Below are 23,235 nucleotides of genomic sequence, written 5' to 3'. Positions count from 1 at the left end.
ACCTAAATAACGTAGTTAGATCCCGTAATGATGCCACGAAAAATATAGCACTGCACGTGCAACACCTAGCCTACAATATCTGCTGTGTGGATCGAGCAGTCATTTGAAAGATTAAGAAAATTTCAGCCAGACAACTCATGCGAAATCCATTAACGCCAAGATAATGGAATTCAATGCCCTTGATAATAAACCGTTCTCTGTAGTGGATGATGTTGGCTTTCACCGATTGGTCGAGCACAGTGGGTCGATGAGGATTTCCTACTGAGGAAAGCCGTATTACATGCTTAAGAATGTGCTGGTTCTCTTACCGCTGCTGCCATTTCAATGGCGTTTGAGAACATGTTTGAAACACACACACACACATCAGATATCGTCCAAAAAATGTCATATCGGTGCATCCCTAGTTTAAAGGTCTCACTCACATCGGCTATGGAGAGCGTGATCACACAGTTGTCTGGAACAGTTGATGCTCTCGTGCATGTTTCAGTGTTACTTGCTTCGTAGCAAGCATAGAAGTGATTTAGCTCGTCTGGTAGGCTCATGTCACTGAGTAGCTTCGCGGCTGTGCTTCCCTTTTGTAGTCTGTAGTAGTTTGCAAGCCCTGCCACATCCAAAGAGCGTCTGAGCTGGTGTAGTACGATCCGATCTCGGTCCTGTTTTGCCTGTTTGATGGTTTGTCGCTTTGCTTGAAAGCGGCAGCTCTAGCCTTTAGCTCAGTGTGGATGTTGTCTGTAATCCATGGTTTATGGTTGGGGTATGTACGGACAGTCACTGTGGGGATGATGTCATTGATACACTTTTTGATGAAGCCAGTGACTGATGTGGTGTACTCCTCAATGCCATCGGAGAATCCCAGAACATATTCCAGTCTGTGCTAGCAAAACAGTCCTGTAGCTTAGCATCTGCTTCATCTGACCACTTTTCTATTGAACGAGTCGCTGGTGCTTCCTGCTTTAGTTTTTGCTTGTAAGCAGGAATCAGGACAATAGAATTATGGTCAGATTTGCCAAATGGAGGGTGAGCGAGAGCTTTGTATGCATCTCTGTGTGTGGAGTAAAAGGTGGTCTAGAATTTTTTTCTCTTAGGTTGCACATTTAACATGCTGATAGAAATGAGATCAAACGGATTTAGGTTTTCCTGCATTTAAAGTCCACGGCCACTAGGAGCGCTGCTTCTGGATGAGCGTTTTCCTGTTTGGTTATGGCTGTATACAACTCGTTGAGTGGGGTCTTAGTGCCAGCATCGGTTTGTGGTGGTAAATAGACAGTTTATCTATATTCTTCGTAGCTATCTTAGTAAATAGTGTGGTCTACAGTTTCATGAGATACTCTACCTCTAGGTGAGAAAAACCTTGAGACCTTAGATATCGTGCACCAGCTGTTTACAAATATACGTAGGCTGCTACCCCTTGTCTTACCAGAGGCTACTGTTCTATCCTGCCGATACAGTGCATAACCCACCAGATGTATGTTGTTCATGTCGTCGTTCGGCCACCTCTCTGTGAAACATAAGATATTACAGTTTTTAATGTCCAGTTGGTAGGATATACAGTTGAAGTTTACATACACTTAGGTTGGAATCATTAAAACTTGTTTTTCAACCACAAATTTCTTGCTAACAAACTATAGTTTTGGTTAGGACATCTACTTAATGCAAGACACAAGTAATTTTTCCAACAATTGTTAAAACATATTATTTCTCTTATAATTCACTGTATCACAATTCCAGTGAGTACATACACTAAGTTGAATGTGCCTTTAAACAGCTTGGAAAATTCCAGAAAATGATGTCATGGCTTTAGAAGTTTCTGATAGGCTAATTGATATCATTTTGGAGGTGTACCTGTGGATGCATTTCAAGGCCTACCTTCAAACTCCGTGTCTCTTTGCTTGACGTCATGGGAAAATCAAAGAAATCAGCCAAGACCTCAGAAAAATAATTGTAGACCTCCACAAGTCTGGTTCATCCTTGGGAGCAATTTCCAAATGCCTGAAGGTACCATGTTCATCTGTACAAACAATGGTACGTACGTATAAACACCATGGGACCATGCAGCCGTTATACTGCTCAGGAAGGAGATGCGTTCTGTCTCCTAGAGATGAATGTACTTCGGTGCGAAAAGTGCAAATCAATCCCAGAACAACAGCAAAGGACCTTGTGAAGATGCTGGAGGAAACAGGCACACAAGTATATATATATCCACAGTAAAACGAGTCCTATATCGACATAACCTGAAAAGGCCACTCAGCAAGGAAGAAGCCACTGCTCCAAAACCGCCATAAAAAAGCCAGACTACGGTTTGCAACTGCACATGGGGACAAAGATCATACTTTCTGGAGAAATTTCCTCTGGTCTGATGAAAGAAAATTAGAACTGTTTGGCCATAATGACCATCGTTATGTTTGGAGGAAGAAGGGGGAGGCTTGCAAGCCGAAGAATACCATCCCAACCGTGAAGCACGGGGTGGCAGCCTCATGTTGTTGGGGTGCTTTGCTGCAGGTGAGACTGGTGCCCTTCACAAAATAGATGGCATCATGAGGAAAGAAAATTATGTGGATATATTGAAGCAACATCTCAAGACATCAGTCAGGAAGTTAAAGCTTGGTCGCAAATGGGTCTTCCAAATGGACAATGACCTCAAGCACACTTCTAAAGTTGTGGCAAAATGGCTTAAGGACAACAAAGTCAAGGTATTGGAGTGGCCATCACAAAGCCCTGAACTCGATCCTATAGAAAATGTGTGGGCAGAACTGAAAAAGCGTGTGCGAGCAAGAAGCCCTACAAACCTGACTCAGTTCCACCAGCTCTGTCAGGAGGAATGGGCCAAAATTCACCCAATTTATTGTGGGAAGCTTGTGGAAGGCTACCCGAAGCGTTTGATCCAAGTTAAACAATTTAAAGGCATGCTACCAAATACTAATTGAGTGTATGTAAACTTCTGACCCACTGGGAATGTGATGAATGAATAAATAAATCATTCTCTACTATTATTCTGACATTTCACACTCTTAAAATAAAGTGGTGATCCTAACTGCCCTAGACAGGGAATTTTTACTAGGATTAAATGTCAGGAATGATGAAAAACTGAGTTTAAATGTATTTGACAAAGAGCCATGCATCCTCAGAAACACTACCACGCCAAGCCGCACTGCTTCTTGACAGACACACACTGTTTAACCCGGAAGCCAGCCGCACCAGTGTCGGATGAAACACCGTACAGCTTGCGACTGAAGTCAGCATGCATGTGCCCGGCCTGCCACAAGGAGCCGCTAGATGGCAATGCGACAAGGACAAACCCTCCCCTAACCCGGACGACACTGGGCCAATTATGCGCTGCCTCGTGGGTCTCCCGGTCGTGGCCAGCTGCGACAGAGCCTGGGATCGAACCCGGGTCTGTAGTGACGCAGCTAGCACTGCGATGCAGTGCCTTAGACCGCTGCGCCGCTCGGGAGCCCTGGAATTCAAATTTCTGCTTGAATATCCAAAAGTTATTTACGGCTGTCGGTAATAATACAAGAAACATTCTTAGCAAATAATGTAAGAAATAACACCAAAGAATACTGCAAAGTTGGCTAGGAGCTAGAAATAGGTCAGTGCCATCTTGGCTGTCAAATACATGGAAAACATTAATCAAATCATTTCCAATTACAACAGTCAATTACGTTGCTTGTCCTTTTAATCTGTGAAATTTTTTAAAGCTGGTTTCGATGTATGTCGTTTCTAAGAGGTGTTCTCTCTTGTAAAGTACGGGATTCCTAAAGCTCTCTGGCCTGTCCCTCACCCCTCTCTCCCAGGGATCTGTCCTACATCAAGATTATGGACGTGGGCCGGAGGTACCTGGTGAACCAGGTCCAGGACCACATCCAGAGCCGGATCGTCTACTACCTCATGAACATCCACATCACACCACGCTCCATCTACTTGTGTCGCCATGGAGAGAGTGACCTCAATGTCAAGGGCTGTATTGGAGGAGACTCTGGACTCTCCCCCAGGGGCAAGGAGGTATGGCTAACTCTATCCCTAGACTTGATCTCTTCCTTACATATTCTACTTTTTAATTTATTTAATATTGAATAGGTTTACATATTTTTTAAATTCTCTCTTTTCTCTTTTGTGTGGATTTTTTCCATGTGCAGTTTGCCAATTATCTGGGCCAGTTCATCCAGTCTCAGGAAATCAGTGATCTGAAGGTGTGGACCAGCCAGATGAAGAGGACCATCCAGACAGCTGAGGCAGTGTCTGTGCCGTACGAGCAGTGGAAGGCACTCAACGAGATAGACGCCGTAAGAACTCAACTTTTCAATATTGCACAGTGCCACCTGTGTGACTGTGTGTGAAATAAAATGAAAGGTTTTTGGTCGCATACACAGTTGGACAGATGTTATAGCAGGTGCAGCAAAATGCTTATGTTACTAGCTCCTAAAAGTAATCCAAATGCAATCTATTAGAGCTGGGAATGGCCATGGACCTCACAATCCGATATTACGATACTCCGGTGCCGATACGATAAATATTGCAGTTCTCATGATTCTACAGTGCCTTCATGAAGTAAACTCAGCAAAAAAAGAAACGTCCCCTTTTTCAGGACCCTGTCTTTCAAGGATAATTCGTAAAAATCCAAATAACTTCACAGATCTTCATTGTAAAGGGCTTAAACACGGTTTCCCATGCTTGTTCAATGAACCATAAACAATTAATGAACATGCACCTGTGGAACGGTTATTAAGACATTAACAGCTTACAGACGGTAGGCAACTAAGGTCACAGTTATGAAAACTTAGGACACTAAAGAGACCTTTCTACTGACTGAAAAACACCAAAAGAAAGATGCCTGCTCATCTGCGTGAACGTGCCTTAGGCATGCTGCAAGGAGGCATGAGGAATGCAGATGTAGCAAGGGCAATAAATTGCAATGTTCGTACTGTGAGACGCCTAAGACAGCGCTATAGCTACAATCTATACTAGGGGCCTCTAACAGGTTGCGAGCTACCAGTAGCTCGCCAAACAATTCTGAAAGTTAATGCAATTTTCAAGTGTTTTTCAAATCAAATTTTATTTGTCACATACACATGGTTAGCAGATGTTAATGCGAGTGTAGCGAAATGCTTGTGCTTCTAGTTCCGACAATGCAGTAATAACCAACGAGTAATCTAACTAACAATTCCAAAACTACTACCTTATACACACAAGTGTAAAGGGATAAAGAATATGTACATAAAGATATATGAATGAGTGATGATACAGAACGGCATAGGCAAGATGCAGTAGATGGTATCGAGTATAGTATATACATATGAGATGAGTATGTAAACAAAGTGGCATAGTTTAAAGTGGCTAGTGATGCATGTATTACATAAAGATGCAGTAGATGATATAGAGTACAGTATATACGTAGACATATGAGATTAATAATGTAGGGTATGTAAACATTATATTAAGTAGCATTGTTTAAAGTGGCTAGTGATATATTTTACATCAATTCCCATTACTAAAGTGGCTGGAGTTGACTCAGTGTGTTGGCAGCAGCCACTCAATGTTGGTGGTGGCTGTTTAACAGTCTGATGGCCTTGAGATAGAAGCTGTTTTTCAGTCTCTCGGTCCCAGCTTTGATGCACCTGTACTGACCTCGCCTTCTGGATGATAGCGGGGTGAACAGGCAGTGGCTCGGGTGGTTGTTGTCCTTGATGATCTTTATGGCCTTCCTGTAACATCGGGTGGTGTAGGTGTCCTGGAGGGCAGGTAGTTTGCCCCCGGTAATGCGTTGTGCAGACCTCACTACCCTATGGAGAGCCTTACGGTTGTGGGCGGAGCAGTTGCCGTACCAGGCGGTGATACAGCCCGACAGGATGCTCTTGATTGTGCATGTGTAGAAGTTTGTGAGTGCTTTTGGTGACAAGCCAAATTTCTTCAGCCTCCTGAGGTTGAAGAGGCGCTGCTACGCCTTCTTCACGATGCTGTCTGTGTGGGTGGACCAATTCAGTTTGTCTGTGATGTGTACGCCGAGGAACTTAAAACTTACTAACCTCTCCACTACTGTTCCATCGATGTGGATAGGGGGGTGTTCCCTCTGCTGTTTCCTGAAGTCCACAATCATCTCCTTTAGTTTTGTTGACGTTGAGTGTGGGGTTATTTTCCTGACACCACACTCCGAGGGCCCTCACCTCCTCCCTGTAGTGTAAAGTGTTCTACCGCAAACTGTCATAAACTAATCTCACATCAGACACCGCAACTCCGGCTACTATCTAATCATCGCAACATTGACATTATCCCACCCCTGGTTAGACACTATTTGCTTAAACACACCATATCAGCCAATTAATTTCCTGCAATATTGCCTGGTACACGCGTTTGTTTGTCTACGCACTATGTAGCCAGCCAGTTGATGCGATAAATCTTGTGCGTTGACAGATACTTTCCCCAAAACCTTCTCAATTTAAATGTTAACTGCCAAGTATGCTTACCTGGCGTATGTATATCATTAGTATTTATTAGTGATTTGTCAATTTTGCCATGACATGAGCAGCAGCAGTACAGAACCATTGCTAGACCGGCACATTAGACAGCACATGTGCAATTGAAGGGGAATTGGGCTAACAAATAGATTTTTTTTCTTTGTTTTCTTCCAGGCCTAAAAAACGGTCTTCTGATATGATTTAAGCATTGACATGGGCTCAGAGCATCAGATTCTGTTGTTTCTCTATGAACAATTGTAATTTTGAGAGTGAAATAAAAAATATATAAAAAAGCGAATACCAAGAAAAGTAAAACTCAGAAAACCTCATTTGGGAAAATATAAATAAATAAAATTTGGGGAAGAAATCAGATTTTATAGGGCCCTCCTTAGTTGTTTATTAACCATTATTTTACCAGGTATATTGACACAAAATATATAGTACACAAAGGACCCGGAGGAAGAGTTGCAGGGGAGAGAAGAGAATATGCCTATTTGAAACCTCAAATGAAATTAGTAGCTTTTGAAGTTATTTTTTTTCTCATACTAGAAAAGGTTGGAAACCCTTAATCTGTACATATATATACACTGGATTAATTTACACAAGATCTACTAAGAATGATGTGTAAATCACATGCTTTGTAAACAGTAGGTGTAGACTAACAGTGAAATGCTTACTTATGGACCCTTCACAACAAATATTTTGAAATAATGGAAAAAACAATAACACGGGGATTAAGTACACAATGAGTAACGATAACTTCGCTGTATACACGGGGTACCAGTACCGAGTTGATATGCAGTGGTATGAGATAATTGAGGTAGATGTGTACATAGGTAGGGATCAAGTGACTAGGCAACAGGATGGATAATACACAGTAGCAGCAGGATATGTGATAAGTTAAGTGCAGAAAGAGTCTATGCAGATAGTCCGGGTAGCTATTGGTTAACTATTTAGCAGTCTTCTGGCCTGGGGTAGGTGCTGTTCAGGGTCCGGACGGCATGGGCAGAAGATATATTAGTGACGTTTGTCAAGAACCCAGTATATATATAAATATGGAGTGTGCACAAACAGTGTAACTAAAATGCAATATACAGATGTAGATTTGGAAAATTGTGCAAGTCTGTGATTTACTAAATATGTTGCGGTGTGTTTGAGTAACTGAAGTGATGCATGTGTGTTTATCCTCAGGGTGTGTGTGAGGAGATGATGTATGAGGAGATCCAGCAGCACTACCCACTGGAGTTTGCAATGAGGGACCAGGACAAATACCGCTACCGTTACCCAAAGGGAGAGGTGAGTGAGAAGAACATTTTCGAATGCCTCGTTTGTTAAATCATCTTTATGTATTATGAAAGTGCTCTGCCAACCTGAATGCTGGTTTTATGTGTCAAGAAATATGTGTGAGGACTTGCTTCTGCTGAAGAGCTGTACAGTTCTTAACAATGTTTTTGACAAGCCAGCACTTAGATATGGCCGTTTCCATACTTTCATGGAATGTTTGGGATTGACAGAGTAAGGCATTTGTGAAATTTCTATAGCAATATATAGTTGGAAAGCAGCTGTGCGTTTGGACAATTAAGACACTGCAGTAAATAAAAACGTGTCAGTCTTGTCCAGGACCGGAATCTACACAGACCGGTGCGCCATAGTCAATCAGAGCTACAGTAGGCCTATATGCAAATAAGCCATTTGCCACACTGGCCTGCAAAAATGTACTTTGAGCTGGACTGTGTTTACAGGCAGTAGCGTCAGTGTGACTTTAGACCATTAGAAATTTAATTGATGCCAAATACATTTGATAAACAACTAAGAGATGTGCTTGTTACCTGGATAAGTTGTTCAGCTTAGCTAGCTAGCAAAGCAATTCACATTTCTTGTTGGCTAAGTAAATGGCACCTGCATCTCTAGCTGTAGCCACCGAAAAACTATATGAGGAGGAAAAAGTCGGCCACTGACATGACATTCTCCCAGCAGCTTGCTAACGTTAGGCTGTGTTTTTAGCTTGCTAAATAAATAGCTACATACTATGCATTTGGAAAGTTCCCAGACCCCTTCACTTTTCCACATTTTGTAACATTACAGCCTTATTCTAAAATGTATTTAAATAAAAATAAAAATCCTCATCAATCTACACACAATACCCCATAATGACAAAGCGAGAACAGGTTTTTAGAATTTTGGGGTAATATAAAAAATAAAATAAAACGTTATTTACAAGTATTCAGACCCTTTGCTATGAGACTCGAAATTGAGCTCAGGTGTATCCTGTTTCCATTGATCATCCTTGAGATGTTTCTATAACTTGATTGAAGTCCACCTGTGGTAAATTCAGTTGATTGGACATGATTTGGAAAGGCACACACCTGTCTATATAAGGTCCCACAGTTGACAGTGCATGTCAGAGCATAAACCAAGCCATGAGGTCGACGGAATTGTCCGTAGAGCTCCAGACCGGATTGTGTCGAGGCACAGATCTAAGGAAGGGAACCAAAAAATGTCTGCAGTATTGATAGTGCCCAAGAACACAGTGGCCTCCATCATTCTGAAATGGAAGAACTTTAGACCCACCACCAAGACTCTTCCTAGAGCCGCCCGGCCAATCTGAGCAAAAGGGGGAGAAGTCCTTGGTCAGGGAGATGACCAAGAACCCGATGGTCACTCTGACAGCGCTCCAGAGTTCCTCTGTGGAGATGGGAGAACCTTCCAGAAGGACAACCATCTCTGTAGCACTCTACCAATCAGGCCTTTATGGTAGAGTGGCCAGACGGAAGCCACTCCTCAGTAAAAGGCCCATGACAGCCCACTTGGAGTTTGCCAGAAGGTAATTAAAGGACTCTGACCATGAGAAATAAGATTAAGATTCTCTGATCTGATGAAACCAAGATAGAACTCTTTGGCCTGAATGCCAAGCAACACGTCTGCAGAAAACCAGGCACCACTCATCACCTGGACAATACCATCCCTATGGTGGAGCATGGTGGTGGCAGCATCATACTGTGGGGATGTTTTTCAGCTGCAGGGACTGAGAGACTAGTCAGGAATGAGGGAAAGATGAACGGAGCAAAGTACAGAGAGCCTTGATGAAAACCTGGTCCAGAGCACTGAGGTCCTCAGAATGGGGCGAAGGAACACTTTCCAACAGGATATCGACCCTAAGCCCACAGCCAAGACAATGCAGGAGTGGCTTCGGGACAAGTCTCTGAATGTCCTTGAGTGGCCCAGCTACAGACCAGACTTGAACCCGATTTCAACATCTCTGGAGAGGCCTAAAAATACCTGTGCAGCGTCGCTCCCCATCCAACCTGATAGAGCTTGAGAGGATCTGCAGAGAAGGAGAGAAACTCCCAAATACAGGTGTGCCAAGCTTGTAGCGTCATACCAAAGAAGACTCGAGGTTGTGATCGCTGGCAACGGTGCTTCAACAAAGTACTGAGTAAAGTGTCTGAATATTTATGTAAATGTAATATTACAGTTTTAATTTTGTATTAATTTGCAAAAATGTTTTCTACATTGTTTTCCACTGTAGACCACATTACTGAAGATAATTTCTCATCTTGTAGTATTTGTCTGTGCCCTGTTTTTTTATATATATTTTTTTGACCCCTGCCTTAAGTTTTTGTCACCCTTTTTGGCTGAGTGAGAGTCTTGGTTGGTCTGTCTCTCTGAGTGTATCTAACAGTTGACCTGTCTCCTCAGTCCTATGAAGACCTGGTGCAGCGTCTGGAGCCGGTCATCATGGAGCTGGAGAGGCAGGAGAACATCCTGGTTGTCTGTCACCAGGCTATCATGCGCTGCCTGCTGGCATACTTCCTGGATAAGACCGCAGGTCAGTCTGGTTGTCTCTCCTGGATAAGACCGATGGAAGGTGTTTAGTCTCCTTTTTGCAGATCTCTTTTGTAATAGATTTCTTGGTAATGTTTGTGTGTTGTTTCTCAGAGGAGCTGCCCTACTTGAAGTGCCCACTGCACACCGTGCTGAAGCTCACGCCAGTGGCTTATGGTAAGACTGGCCTTCCACTGCTACGCAGTCCTGTCTGTACCTACTTCAATGTTAATTGTGAAATAACATAAATATTTCACATTGGATTTAGTTGTTTATAATGCAAGAATGCACCTTTCTGTGCCCTGTGTTTTCAGGCTGTAAGGTGGAGTCCATCTACCTAAATGTGGACGCAGTGAACACTCACAGAGATAGACCAGAGGTTGGTATATCTACATACTCACACACACAGATACTGATTTGGTAAACATAAGGAGGAATCTGTGCTATGCTTGACAGATGACTCTAAACTCTGTAAGCTGTGCAGCTGTAGTGCTTTTCAACAGTCCTGGTTGCAATGGCTTCATAATCAGAGGAGTGTTTAATAGTAATGCTTAGAGTGGATTCTTTATTGTAAAGATGTCATGTGCACTGGTATCAGTACTAAAGATGATGATAGTGACTCATGTTGTGACCTTCATCCATTGTCATCACCATTTCACACGCTCATCCTGAATAAACCAATTAGAGGATAGTGGGATGGAACGACATGATTCATGATGTTATATCATCAGGTGAAATCTGTGTGATTAGGAATCATGTTCATGACATTTCTTTATCGTATACGTAGAGAAGCATTTAGGAAGTGTAACTATTCAAATTAACTTTGATAATTAAATAATTAAATGGACTTTTATCACATCCTGGGCTCTGTTTTCAGCTGGTGCTAAGGAGGCGCTAGTGTCAAATGCACATTAGTTTGCAATTTAGGCATGTAAAAAATGTCAGACTGACATTTTCCAGTCCTAACGCCACGTTTGTCAATTTACCTGTTGAACATCAGCTCGTTTGCACTGAGGTGGGAGGGGTGGCAATATTTGAGGTGTGTCCTTTAAAAACAAACGCAAAAGTTACAATTTCATGCAGCACTAATGGTAAGTTGTAAAATTCACAAAATGCAGGTCTTAATGGTAACGCTGTTGATAATGGCATGATTTTGAGAGCAGAAGTGCAGCCTATGATGCACAGGGCCCATGGAAGGAGAGATGTGCCAGTGAACCTTGTATTTAGAAACCTTAACAAATTATTGATTTCCGCCCCTTTCATTTAATTGGATTAAAAAACAAGCATCGCCTACCCTCCCGTTAATCAAGGCTGGTTTAGCAACATCGCATAGGTGTGCCTTTTTGTCCTGGCCAAAGGTAGCTTTTGAATAAATGGTTTCTACTGGGAGTGCTTTTAAATATTGGAGGTTTAAGCCCTTGTGCATTTTAATTATTCACAATTCACATACCTGCGTTTTGCTTGTTCAAGTAGGTTATCCATCCCCACTACCGATTTACCGAAGACATGCTCTTCCAAAATATTCAGTCCTCATAATGCCATATCAACAACAGATTCTTATTTTTTTTTTATGATACAATTGACAGGAGCCTAGTATTGGCTTGAATGCAATTGATATTTTGTCTGCTATTTCTGGAGAAGTGCAAATGTGATCTGTAAGGTGGTTCCATGATGTTTATAAAACATTACAGTTGTGAAGTGTAACGGTGAGTGGACATTCCCCCGTTCTCTTTACATTGGATCCAGGTCCTGTGAACGGTTTGGATGTGAGTAAAACCCTACATAGTCTTATTTGCCTGGTCTCTATTATGTGCCCATGGGGAGCAGTTATGGTGCCTGTAACTGTATTTAGACATTGCCTATTTAAAACAAGTTATTTTGTTTTTATTAGAATTGTGGACTGTCATTTTAGGCCTTATCAATGGCCTAGTGAATTTAATGTTGCTTGTTGACTACGTTTGGCATGTCCAGACTGCAAATTACAGTAGACATTGCCCCTGTATCAGTGCGAATGCTGTTGCCTATGTTTCCATATTGAAGCAATGTGTTTTAGAACAATGTGGGCTGACATGTTCAACATATTCAGCAAACTAGGCTATAAACGGACTAACATTCAAATTGGAGTTGCAATACATAAAATACCATAAATACAGAACTTGAAGCAACTGCATATTTAGCCATGGTTTATATTCTGATTGGCCGGTGAAGGGCCAAGTCTTGACACACTCAACTTGTTTATTCATCCAAACCCAGCCCTTTCACGCCACCACCAACTACTCTGCCTATAATTCCGGTTGTGAAAATGGCAAAAATATTTCTGACTCACCCTGAACCTATAACGCTACCACCAGCGCTAAGATTTACCATTGCGCTAGGTTTGTTAGAATAGAGCCCCCTCTCTTTCCCCCCCATCCTCCCATTTAAAGCCATTTTGTTTCCCTGATGTTTGACCCCAACCTTTTGTTTCATTGCTGAACAGAACGTAAAGGTGTCGCGGATGGCCGAGGAGGCTTTGCTAACAGTACCAGCTCATCAGTGAGATGGTATCCCTCATGCTCTCACACTCCCTTCTTTCCACTCCTCCTTCTGGCCCTGCCCCATTAACTTGTCCTTCAATCAGACACTTAGTCCTCAGTCACTCCATACCCTCTTTACTTCCTGACATCAGAAGTACTCTGATTTGTTTTGGAGTATTCAATAATAATTCTAATTAACTGGAATCTAGTTAATTTGTAAATATCCCTACCATAAGGGTCTGGTTTTCTTTTTTTTGTTTATTGACCTGCTGCTTTTTTCCATCTCCAAATTGACATAATGGTTTTGTAAATCAATGTTGAACTGCCAACTGTGAAGCGATTTAACCCGAAGCACATTTCATTTCAAATATTTTCATTCTAGGATAACCTTTTTTTAAAATGTAGTCTCATGGATGTATGTCACTTTTTTTATTCGGGAAGCTCAGTATTTTATTATTATTTGTCAGTAGTGAGTCTGTGGATTTCAATGTGACTCACTGTCTTAATTAGTTTAAAAGTTGAATGTGTGTCTGTCAGTGTTCATAGCGTTGCACAAATGTCTACTTGATGAGGTAGTGTTTTGCACCTTTAGTCTGAAACCTAAACTCTTGAGTGTTTCTTTAATTAGTTCTTTTTAAAAATTTATTTCAGTTTAGTGTATTTTTAATTTGATCAAGTTAGATTAAATGTTAATTTTATAATCATGTCTGAAGATGGCCCAGAGGAACACATTTTTTATTAGAATGTGAAGGTTTCTGCTCCATATGGAATATGAGGAAGTAATTGACATATCACTGTTTACTGGCTATGTTAATAAAATCGACTTGACCAGCCCTGCTGTATTTTATGTATCGATACATTGACCCTCACGTTTTTGTTCTATAAATGTCTTCAGAAACATCTTTTACTGTGCTATGCAAATGCAGAGCATTTCGTCCTCAACCCTTATTAATATGCAGAGGCTGTATTGGAAGTAATTTCCTCTGTAGACTACTAATGCCTATTCATCAGACTCAATATAAACACCTGTTTGTAGAACAGTGCTTGACCTCTTCCTGACACCATAACAGTAACTCTCCTCATCCACAAAGCCAACTGCAAAACATGCCTTTTTAATACACACAGCTGACCAGGAACAATAATGGTCATTTGTCTAAACTAATATCTATTTCTCTAAACCATGATCTCTGCCGCAAACATAAACAAACCTCACTTTGTATAGCACAGTGTGTCTCTCACTGAAATTAAATGCCTTGTTCTAGGACTCCTATGCCTTGAAGCTATGGGGGATTTGAACATGTCCCTTATTTTGAAACTCCATGGATTTGAGATTTGATTCGTCATTCTGGTGTGTCTTCAAAGGGATGTAAAACGTGTATGTTCCTCTTTCAGAACGTCAACGTTCATCGCACCACAGAAGATGCCTTGCAGACAGTCCCACCTCACCTCTGAAATGCAAGCCACTCGGATTGACGTTTGGGCTCTCCTCTACCTCCCTGTTACTACATGTCATTACTTGTGTCTAGTGGTACAGAGTCAATGGACATTCTATCTGTGCAACTCACTCAATTGATGGTTCTTTGTTGGGCGATGTAGTGTTTTCACAGCCTGGTCTCAAGTGAAAACATACAGTACGTGTCAAAAGTTTAGACACCAACTCATTCAAGGTTTTTTTTTTTATTGTACTATTTTATACATTGTAGAATAATAGTGAAGACATCACAACTATGAAGTAACACATGGAATCATGTAGTAACCAGAAAAGTTAAACAAATCAAAAAATATTTTAGATTCTTCAATGTAGCCACCCTTTGCTTTGATAACAGCTTTGCACACTCTTGGCATTCTCTCAACCAGCTTCACCTGGAATGCTATTCCAACAGTCTTGAGGGAGTTCCCACATATGCTGAGCACTTGTTGGTTGCTTTTCCTTCACTCTGCATTACAACCATCTCAATTTGGTTGAGGTCGGGTGATTGTGGAGGCCAGGTCATCTGATACAGCACTCCATCACTCTCCGTGCTCAAGTAGCCCTTCCACAGCCTGGAGGTGTATTGGGTCATTGTTCTGTTGGAAAAACAAATGATTGTCCCACTAAGTCCAAAACAGATGGGATGGTATATAGCAGCAGAATGCTGTGGTAACCATGCTGGTTAAGTGTTCCTTGAATTCTAAATAAATCAGTGTCACCAGCAAAGCACCACCTCCATGCTTCACGGTGGGAACCACACATGCGGAGATAATCCGTTCACCTACTCTGCGTCACACAAAGACACGAGAGTTGGAACCAAAAATGGCACTTTTGGAAAATCAGACCAATGGATAGATTTCCACTGGTGTAATGTCCATTGCTTGTGTTTCTTGGCCCAAGCAAGTGTTTTCTTATTATTGGTGTGGTTTCTTTGCAGCAATTAGACCATGAAGGCCTGAGTCACGCAGTCTCCTCTGAACAGTTGATGTTGAGATGTGTCTGTTACTTTAACTCTGTGAAGCATTTATTTGGGCTGCAATTTCTGAGGCTGGTAAGGCTAATGAACTTATCCTCTGCAACAGAGGTAACTCTGGATGTTCCTTTCCTGTGGCAGTCCTCATGAGAGCCAGTTTCATCATAGCGCTTGATGGTTTTTGCAACTGCACTTGAAGAAACTTTCAGAGTTCTTGACATTTTCAGAATTGACGGACTTGACGGATCATGTCTTAAAGTAATGATGGACTGTCATTTCTCTTTGCTTATTTGAGCGGTTCTTGCTATAATATGGACTTGTTATTTTACCAAATAGGACTATCTTCTGTATACCACCCCTACCTTGTCACAACAACTGATTGGCTCAAACGCATTAAGGAAAGAAATTCCACAAATGGACTTTTAACAAGGCACATCTGTTAATTGAAATGCATTCCAGGTGACTACCTCGTGAAGCTGGTTGAGCGAATGCCAAGAGTGTGCAAAGCTGTCATCAAGGCAAACGGTGCCTACTTTGAAGAATCTCAAATAAAACATATATTTTGATTTGTTTAACACTTTTTTGGTTACTACATGATTTCATGTGCCATTTCATAGTTTTGATATCTTCACTATTATTCTACAATGTATACAATTGTAAAAAATAAAGAAAAACCCTTGAATGAGTAGGTGTGTCCAAATTTTTGACTGGTACTGTATTTGACAAAAATCCATGCCACTCCATTAAGTATGATATGTTACTTTGTTAGGTTACATTACATTAGCCTGCGTAAATCTGGCACGCTCAAATTAGTATGGTAAGTTATATGTTTGGGATGACAGATTACTTAAAGCAAAAACAAAAGGAGGGTGGATGGGTAGGCGTATAACGCGAATATCTAGCAACCCGGCGGTTGTGTGTTCGAATCTCATCACGGACAACATTAGCATTTTAGCAACGACGGAAAAGTATTGACACCCCTTTACTTTTTCCAAAAGTTGTTGTATTACAGCCTGAATTTAAAATTGATTAAATTTGAAATGTATCACTGACCTACACACATTAACCCATAATATCAAAGTGGAATAATGTTTTAAGAAATGTCTTGAGTCAATAAGTATTCAACCCATTTGTTAGGGCAAGACTAAATAAGTTCAGGAGTAAAGATTTGCTTAACAAGTCACATAAATTCCATGGACTCTGTGTGCAATAGTAGTGTTTAACATGACTACCTCATCTCTGTACCCCACACATACAATTATTTCTAAGGTCCCTCAGTCGAGCAGTGAATTTCAAACACAGATTCAACCACAAAGACCAGGGAGGTTTTCCAATGCCTCACAAAGGGGCACCTATTGGTAGATTGCATGTTATAAACATATACATTGAATATCCCTCTGAGCAAAGCAAAGTTATGAATTACACTTTGGATGGTGTATCAATACACCCAGTCACTACAAAGATAGTTATCCTTCCAAACTCAGTTGCCAGAGAGGAAGGAAACCGCTCAGGGATTTCACCATGAGGCCAATGGTGACTTTAAAATAGTTTGTTTTTAATGGCTGTGATAGGGAAAAACTGAGGATGGATCAACAACACTACTCCACAATACTAACCTAAATGACAGTGTGTACAGAAGGAAGCCTGTACAGAATAAAAATATATATGCATCCTGTTTGCAATAATGCACTAAAGTAAAAATTGCAAATAAATAAGCTTCATGTCCTGAATACAAAGTGTCATGTTTGGGGCAAATTCAACATTCATACATCACTGAGTACCACTCATTTTCAAGCATGGTGTTGGCTACATCATGTTATGGGTATCCTTGTCATCGGCAAGGACTAGGGAGTTGTTTTAGAATAAAAGAAACAAATACAGCTAAGCACAGGCAAAATCCTTAGAGAAAAATCTGGTTCAGTCTGCTTTCCAACAGAAAAGTGCACCTTTCATCAGGACAATAACCTAAAACACAAGACCAAATATACACTGGAGTTGCTTACCAAGATGACATTGAATGTTCCTGAGTGGCCTGTCTTAAAGACAGAAGACTTGGCAGTCAAGTCAATGGCAGTCAAGTAATGATCAACGACCAACTTGACAGAGCTTGAAGAATTAAAAAAAAAAAATGGGCAAATATGGTACAATCCAGGTGTGCAAGGCTCTTGAGAGATTTACCCAGAAAAACACAGCTGTAATCTCACCAAATCTTATTCTAACATGTATTGACTCAGGGGTGTGAATACTTATGTAAATGAAAGATTTCTGTATTTCATTTTCAATAAATTGCAAAAGTTTCTAAAAACATGTTTTTACTTTGTCATTATGGTGTTTTGTGTGAAGATGGGTGAGGGGAAAAAACGATTTAATCAATTTTAAATTCAGGCTGTAACACAAAATGTGGAATAAGTCCACATTTTAAATGAATATTTTCTGAAAGCACTGTACTCTTTAAGCTACTTTAACTACTTAGCATGTTAGCTAACCCTTCCCCTAACCATATTCCTTTAATCTAACTCCTAACCTAATGGAGCATGTCACACTAAAGCAGTCTAACGTAGCATATCCTACTAAAGCAGTCAAACGCAATATATCATACTAAACGATCAAGACGTAGGATACTATACGTCTTACAATTCATATTATATTGTTCGATCGACATTACATTTGTAGGCCAATGTAATGTAACCTAACTTTAAGTAACACACACCACATTTGGACACCTACTCGTCGAATATCTCATTACAAAATCATGGGCATTAAAATGGAGTCCCCCCCTTGCTGCTATAACAGCCTCCACTCTTCGCTTTGTGCACAGGGGCATTGTCATGCTGAAACAGGGACAGGCCTTCCCCAAACGGTTGCCAGAAAGTTGGAAGCACAGAATGTCATTGTATGCTGTAACACTAAGATTTCCCTTCACTGGAACTAAGTAACCCAGACCTTTATTCCTCCCCCACGAAACTTTACAGTTGACACTATGCATTCGAGCAGGTAGCATTCTCCTGGCATCCGCCAAACCCAGATTTGTCCGCCGGACTGCCAGATGGTGAAGTGTAATTCATTACTCCAGAGAACGTGTTTCCACTGCTCCAGAGTCCAATTGTGGCAAGCTTTACAGCACTCCAGCCGACGCTTGGCATTGCGCATGGTGATCTTAGGTTTGTGTGCGGCTGCTCGGCCATGGAAACCCATTTCATGAAGCTCCCAACGAACAGTTCTTGTGCTGACGTTGCTTCCAGAGGCAGTTTGGAACTCGGTAGTGAGTGTTGCAACCGAGGACAGATTACTTTTACGCACTTCAGCTCTCGGCGTTCCTGTTCTGTGAGCTTGTGTGGCCTACCACTTCGCAGCTAAGCCCTTGTTGCTCCTAGACGTTTCCACTTCACGATAATAGCACTTACAGTTGACCGGGCAGCTCTAGCATGGCAGACATTTTACAAACTGACTAGTTGGAAAGGTGGTATCACGTTGAAAGTCATTGAGCTCTTCAGTAAGGCTATTTTACTGTCAATGTTTGTGTATGGAGAATGCATGGCTGTGTGCTTGATTATATACACCTGTCAGCAACGGGTGAGGCTGAAATATCCGAATCCACTAATTTGAAGTGGTGTCCACATACTTTTGTATAGATATAGTGTATCATACTAAATGGAGTGGCAAGGATTTGAGTAAGATATAACACGTTTTGCTCTGAGACCAGGTTGTTTTTCTGCCCCTTCTCCCTCTCTGAGCACATCCTTGTCCTGTTTTGGTGTCTTATGTTCAGAGCAATGTGAACTGAAGGATCCAGAGCCTTTTGGCCTTTCTGTAAGCATCCTCCATTGGCCTGTACAATTGTATCAGTTGGCCTTATTACTCCTCCGTAGGTATCTCAGTCAGTCTACAGCACATTCAGACCAATGGTTTAGAGGTCCAAACAGAAATGGGAATTAAATGAAGAGTTCTGCTTGCATTCTAGGGTTTTGGGGTATGCTTTCAGGGAATTACTCAGACCCATTACCTTTTTCTGCTCCATTCTCATGGTAGGAAGAGCAGTAAGTCCTTGTTAGTAGTTTGGTTTATGTGTGTTAAGGCTTTATATATAGCTTACAGCGTTGTCTTGTCTAGGAGAGAAATGGACTGCAACTTATTTTTGTAAAGTATGAACCCCCTCAAATTATTGATTGTGTGATTCACTTGTCCATTTTGAACCTCAGAAGTGTCACTATTGTTCTTCATGTCAATGTTTTATATTAAAAAGTATTTTGAGATGTGCAATTATAAAAATGTGTTGGCTACACCATCAGCATATGCAAATATGTGGGTGTATTCAATTGTTGGTGCTTGTGTTGGCTGCTGTTGAATCCAAATGTTTGATCATTTTTCCTGTGTTTTTCAAAATGTTTTTCCTGTGGTTTTTCAAAATCTTCAATAAAGATGTGTTTTTATACAGCTGCCTCAGATTCATCGAACATAGTACCTCTATTACAGATTACCTAACAGTTGGATTTTCTCAAAATCAGCCAAGCACAAAACTGCATACAAATGACCAAAAGGCACCAGTGTTGAATGAATATGCTGGAACTCAGTGTTATGAAAATAATATTTGAAGATAATAATGAAATGTGTTTGCAGCTTAAGGCTTACGAACGGAGGGAAATCTTAAACAAAATAAATACTACAACCAGTCTGTTTTAGTTACATTTTAGTCATTTAGCAGAGACTTATCCAGAGCGACTTACAGGAGCAATTAGTGTTAAGTGTCTTGCTTAATAACAGCACATCAGATTTTTCACATAGCCGCTCAGGGATTCTAACCTTTCGGCTATTTGCCTAACGCTCAGCTACCTTCCCCCAGCTCAGCGCTAGAGGCCCACACTCTAACCAGGAAACATGCAAGATCTGACTCGCTCATTTTAGAACCAGAAACACATTCACTTCTCCTTTCTCACACCTGAAATAATACAGTTAGCCTTACTCTGCGCAAACTGAAGGAAACAGCTGATCTTAGCAGAGACTTGAGTCCCAACCAACACAGCTAGTGCCACAGGAATAGATTTTGAAATTAAAGTGCCCTGACACAAAACATTATGAACACCCCCTTTCGCCCTCAGAATGGCCTCATTTCATCAGGGCATGGACTCTACAAGGTGTCGTAAGCATTCCACATGGACGCATGCCCATGTTGACTCCAATGCTTCCCACAGTTGTGTCAAGTTGGCTGGATGTCCTTTGGGTGGTGGACCATTCTTGATACACACAGGAAACTGTTGAGCGTGAAAAACCCAGCAGCATTGCAGTTCTTGACACACTCAAACCGGTGCGACTGTCACCTGCTACTACCATATCCTGTTCAAAGGCACACCCTCTGAATGGCACATATACACAATCCATGTCCCAATTGTCTCAAGATTTAAAAATCCTTCTTTAACCTGTCTCCTCTCCTTCATCTACACCGATTGAAGTGGATTTAACAAGTGACATCAATAAGGGATCATAGCCTTCACCTGATCAGTCTGTCATGGAAAGCAGGTGTTCCTAATGTTTTGTATACTCTGTGTACATATCTAATGGTATACACACACTCAACCTCAAGAATGAGGATGTGGACAAAGAAGAGCATGGATGGGACACACGAGCACCATTACTCAGAACTACAAACAAGCTCTCATGAGTTTTATTGGTGATCATTTCAAACATGGCTTATTTTAGGACAGTTCAATAAATCTGTAATATCTTGTAATAAAATGTAAACATACATATTTTTTTAAATTTATCTCCGTGATGATCGTTACATTTTGAAGTTACATTTTCTTTGTTGTAACAAAACACAAGAGTACATAAAGTCACAGAATGTATAAAAACAACACAGGCTGTTTCAGTTGTCACAACACATTCTCATTGTCCCGGTAATCATGAATATCAACCTGGTTAATACTTAAGGACCCGCCTTGGCTTTGAGATTTGTTCTAATTAGAAAATAATTCATTATATACAGTCATCAATATTTATGAGTACAGGGAAATACTTGTGATACGCAGTTGGGTGCCACACACACTGGATTGGTCACTTTTCTATGGTATTCCTTGCTGATTGGTTGTTCACTTACAGTACGCTTCTCCACCCTCTTCCTGCTATCAGACCCTTGAGCCTGCCCTGTCTCACAGATCCATGGTGATGGCCAAGTCATATGATCAGTGAGGGATGAGAGGACACCAACTCAGAACTGCAACAAAAGGAAGACATTGACAAGCATCATAATACTGTTCCATTAGTCGCACTGATTTGACTACATTTCTATAAAATTTTAGATGGTTTTGCCTCGAACACATAGCAGTCTTACATTCTTGAGGAACTCCTCCGCTACGATACGGGCACGGGCATTGACAGACAGCTTCATCTCGCTGATCTCCTTGTCGATCTCCTCCATGAAGGTGATGACGAAGTCCACCAGCTTGTGCTTGTACATCTGCTCTGTGTGGAAGTTGGTGATGAGGAAACTGATGTCATAGCCCTACATGACCGGATGGAGAGATGGATGAAGAAAGAGAAAAGGAATTTAAAAAAGATTAGCAAGTCCAACAACAGCAATACAAACAACACCAATTGAATCATTTCCTGTTTCTATTCCTGCCTCTGTTTTCTTTCCTGTTATGAATCTCACTGGTTCTTTCAACCCCAGTTTAAAACATGAACGTCTAAGTTGATTTTCATTTATCACCTCAACCGGTTTCCTCCTGAGAATGAAGAAGTTCTCAGCTCTCATCATCATGAAGCGCATGAACTTGTGGCACAGGATCTTCTCAATCTCATCAGCCTGATGGAGCCAATTACAGTGCACTAATCAGCATTTGCATTAAACACACTTTTGTTTCCATATTGATTACAACTGATAGCTTTCAAATCTATATGAAAGGCTTGATTTCCTCAAACACACAACATCAAGATAATGGAAGGATAACATTGAAAGCAAATATTCCCTGACCTGCTTCACAGCAATGCTGACTCGCACAGAGTTGATGGAGCCCTCAATTAGGACCTTCTCCTTGTCATTGCGGCTGATCACCACAGGCTGTAGAAGGAGTTCTTTACTACTCCTGTAATGAGAAAACAACCAACTTGACAGAGCTTGAAGAATTAAATAACACTAATGTCATCATGAGGAGAGAGAGAGAGAGAGAGAGAGAGAGAGAGAGAGAGAGAGAGAGAGAGAGAGAGAGAGACTCTTTCACACACAACTCACCTGACCTCCACCTCTGGTTTATTGTGGCGTTCCACTACCTGAGAGGAGAAGTTCTCCAGACAGAGGGCGGCCTGCAGTGTGGCACGCACAGCGTTCAAGTATGGGCGCAGGGTCGCTGTCTGAGGGAGGTAGTGCCAACATTAACTCACGGATAGAAAACATCACTATTACATTTCAATTATCACGACAATCATCCAGAAACTTTTTATTATTTTTTACAAAGTCTTTAATGTCCGTCTCAGACAGAGTGCTGTCAGAGTGCTGTTTGTACCATGGTCACAGGTTTTGCTACAACCATGTTACTACAAAAACATATTAGCCTCATTCATTTGCATAGTATTGAACGATCTAATAATGTTGTGGTGTCAGAGATTTCTAGTCTGTCTTGCTTTGATCAATACTTTTTCCTAGGGCGTCCTGTCAAAACGACATATTAAGGTTCAACCTACCAGATTAAGGTTCAACCTGGGAATTTAAAAGCAGAGAATATAATCGGTATTTCTGATTAAATAGAGATTTAACTCACTCACCATTTCTCTGTTGTAGTGGGTTTTAAAGGCGGAAGTTATTTTGCCACGCCTGCCAACTCCTCTTCCGCAAATCTCACATCACAGCGGATAGAGCGTTTTCATTGATTTCGACTTGACGGTCGCCGCGGCCATCTTTCTGCTATCTAAAACATCTTTGGACGCATCCATTTGTTGGCCTCACTTTTTAGGGGAGTTAAATACAATTATAATTTAATGAATTGTATGGTTTAAAAAATCATAACT

General features: G+C 41.2%; 2 protein-coding genes across 5 annotated transcripts in view; one reads left to right on the top strand and one right to left on the bottom strand.

Moving 5' to 3' along the window:
- LOC115143339 (6-phosphofructo-2-kinase/fructose-2,6-bisphosphatase 4-like) overlaps nucleotides 1-19,669 on the top strand; it is a 45,956-nt gene extending 26,287 nt beyond the window's left edge. For 3 of the 4 annotated variants that reach the window (XM_029683652.2, XM_029683650.2, XM_029683653.2), the window contains exons 8-14: nucleotides 3,795-4,002; nucleotides 4,137-4,283; nucleotides 7,644-7,748; nucleotides 10,152-10,281; nucleotides 10,392-10,454; nucleotides 10,592-10,656; nucleotides 12,757-13,626. In XM_029683652.2, coding sequence (XP_029539512.1) covers nucleotides 3,795-4,002; nucleotides 4,137-4,283; nucleotides 7,644-7,748; nucleotides 10,152-10,281; nucleotides 10,392-10,454; nucleotides 10,592-10,656; nucleotides 12,757-12,816 — 778 coding nt within the window. In that variant the 3' untranslated portion in view covers nucleotides 12,817-13,626. Of the gene's footprint in view, nucleotides 1-3,794; nucleotides 4,003-4,136; nucleotides 4,284-7,643; nucleotides 7,749-10,151; nucleotides 10,282-10,391; nucleotides 10,455-10,591; nucleotides 10,657-12,756; nucleotides 13,627-14,185 lie in introns of those variants that run through there. The other variant, XM_029683651.2, reaches the window with a different exon arrangement.
- Nucleotides 19,670-20,874: 1,205 nt separating this feature from the next.
- LOC115143338 (actin-related protein 2/3 complex subunit 4-like) lies at nucleotides 20,875-23,100 on the bottom strand. The gene is made up of 6 exons (XM_029683649.2): nucleotides 22,993-23,100; nucleotides 22,463-22,581; nucleotides 22,205-22,316; nucleotides 21,941-22,036; nucleotides 21,563-21,733; nucleotides 20,875-21,445 (listed from the first exon to the last, which is right to left on the bottom strand). Exons 1-6 carry the CDS (start codon nucleotides 22,993-22,995, stop codon nucleotides 21,440-21,442), a joined length of 507 nt encoding a protein of 168 aa, XP_029539509.1. The 5' UTR covers nucleotides 22,996-23,100; the 3' UTR covers nucleotides 20,875-21,439.
- Nucleotides 23,101-23,235: the final 135 nt, after the last annotated feature.

This window comes from Oncorhynchus nerka, linkage group LG15 (genome assembly GCF_034236695.1).
Source record: "Oncorhynchus nerka isolate Pitt River linkage group LG15, Oner_Uvic_2.0, whole genome shotgun sequence".
Classification (NCBI taxonomy): domain Eukaryota; kingdom Metazoa; phylum Chordata; class Actinopteri; order Salmoniformes; family Salmonidae; genus Oncorhynchus; species Oncorhynchus nerka.
This window is presented reverse-complemented; position numbering and strand designations above follow the sequence as displayed.

Excerpts from the sequence above, each read along its gene's own strand:
- LOC115143338 (XM_029683649.2), bottom strand. Across the intron at positions 22,037-22,204 it reads TCAGCATTGCTGTGAAGCAG|GCTGATGAGATTGAGAAGAT; the intron begins GTCAGGGAATAT and ends TGGCTCCATCAG. Across the intron at positions 21,734-21,940 it reads TCAGGAGGAAACCGGTTGAG|GGCTATGACATCAGTTTCCT; the intron begins GTGATAAATGAA and ends CCGGTCATGTAG.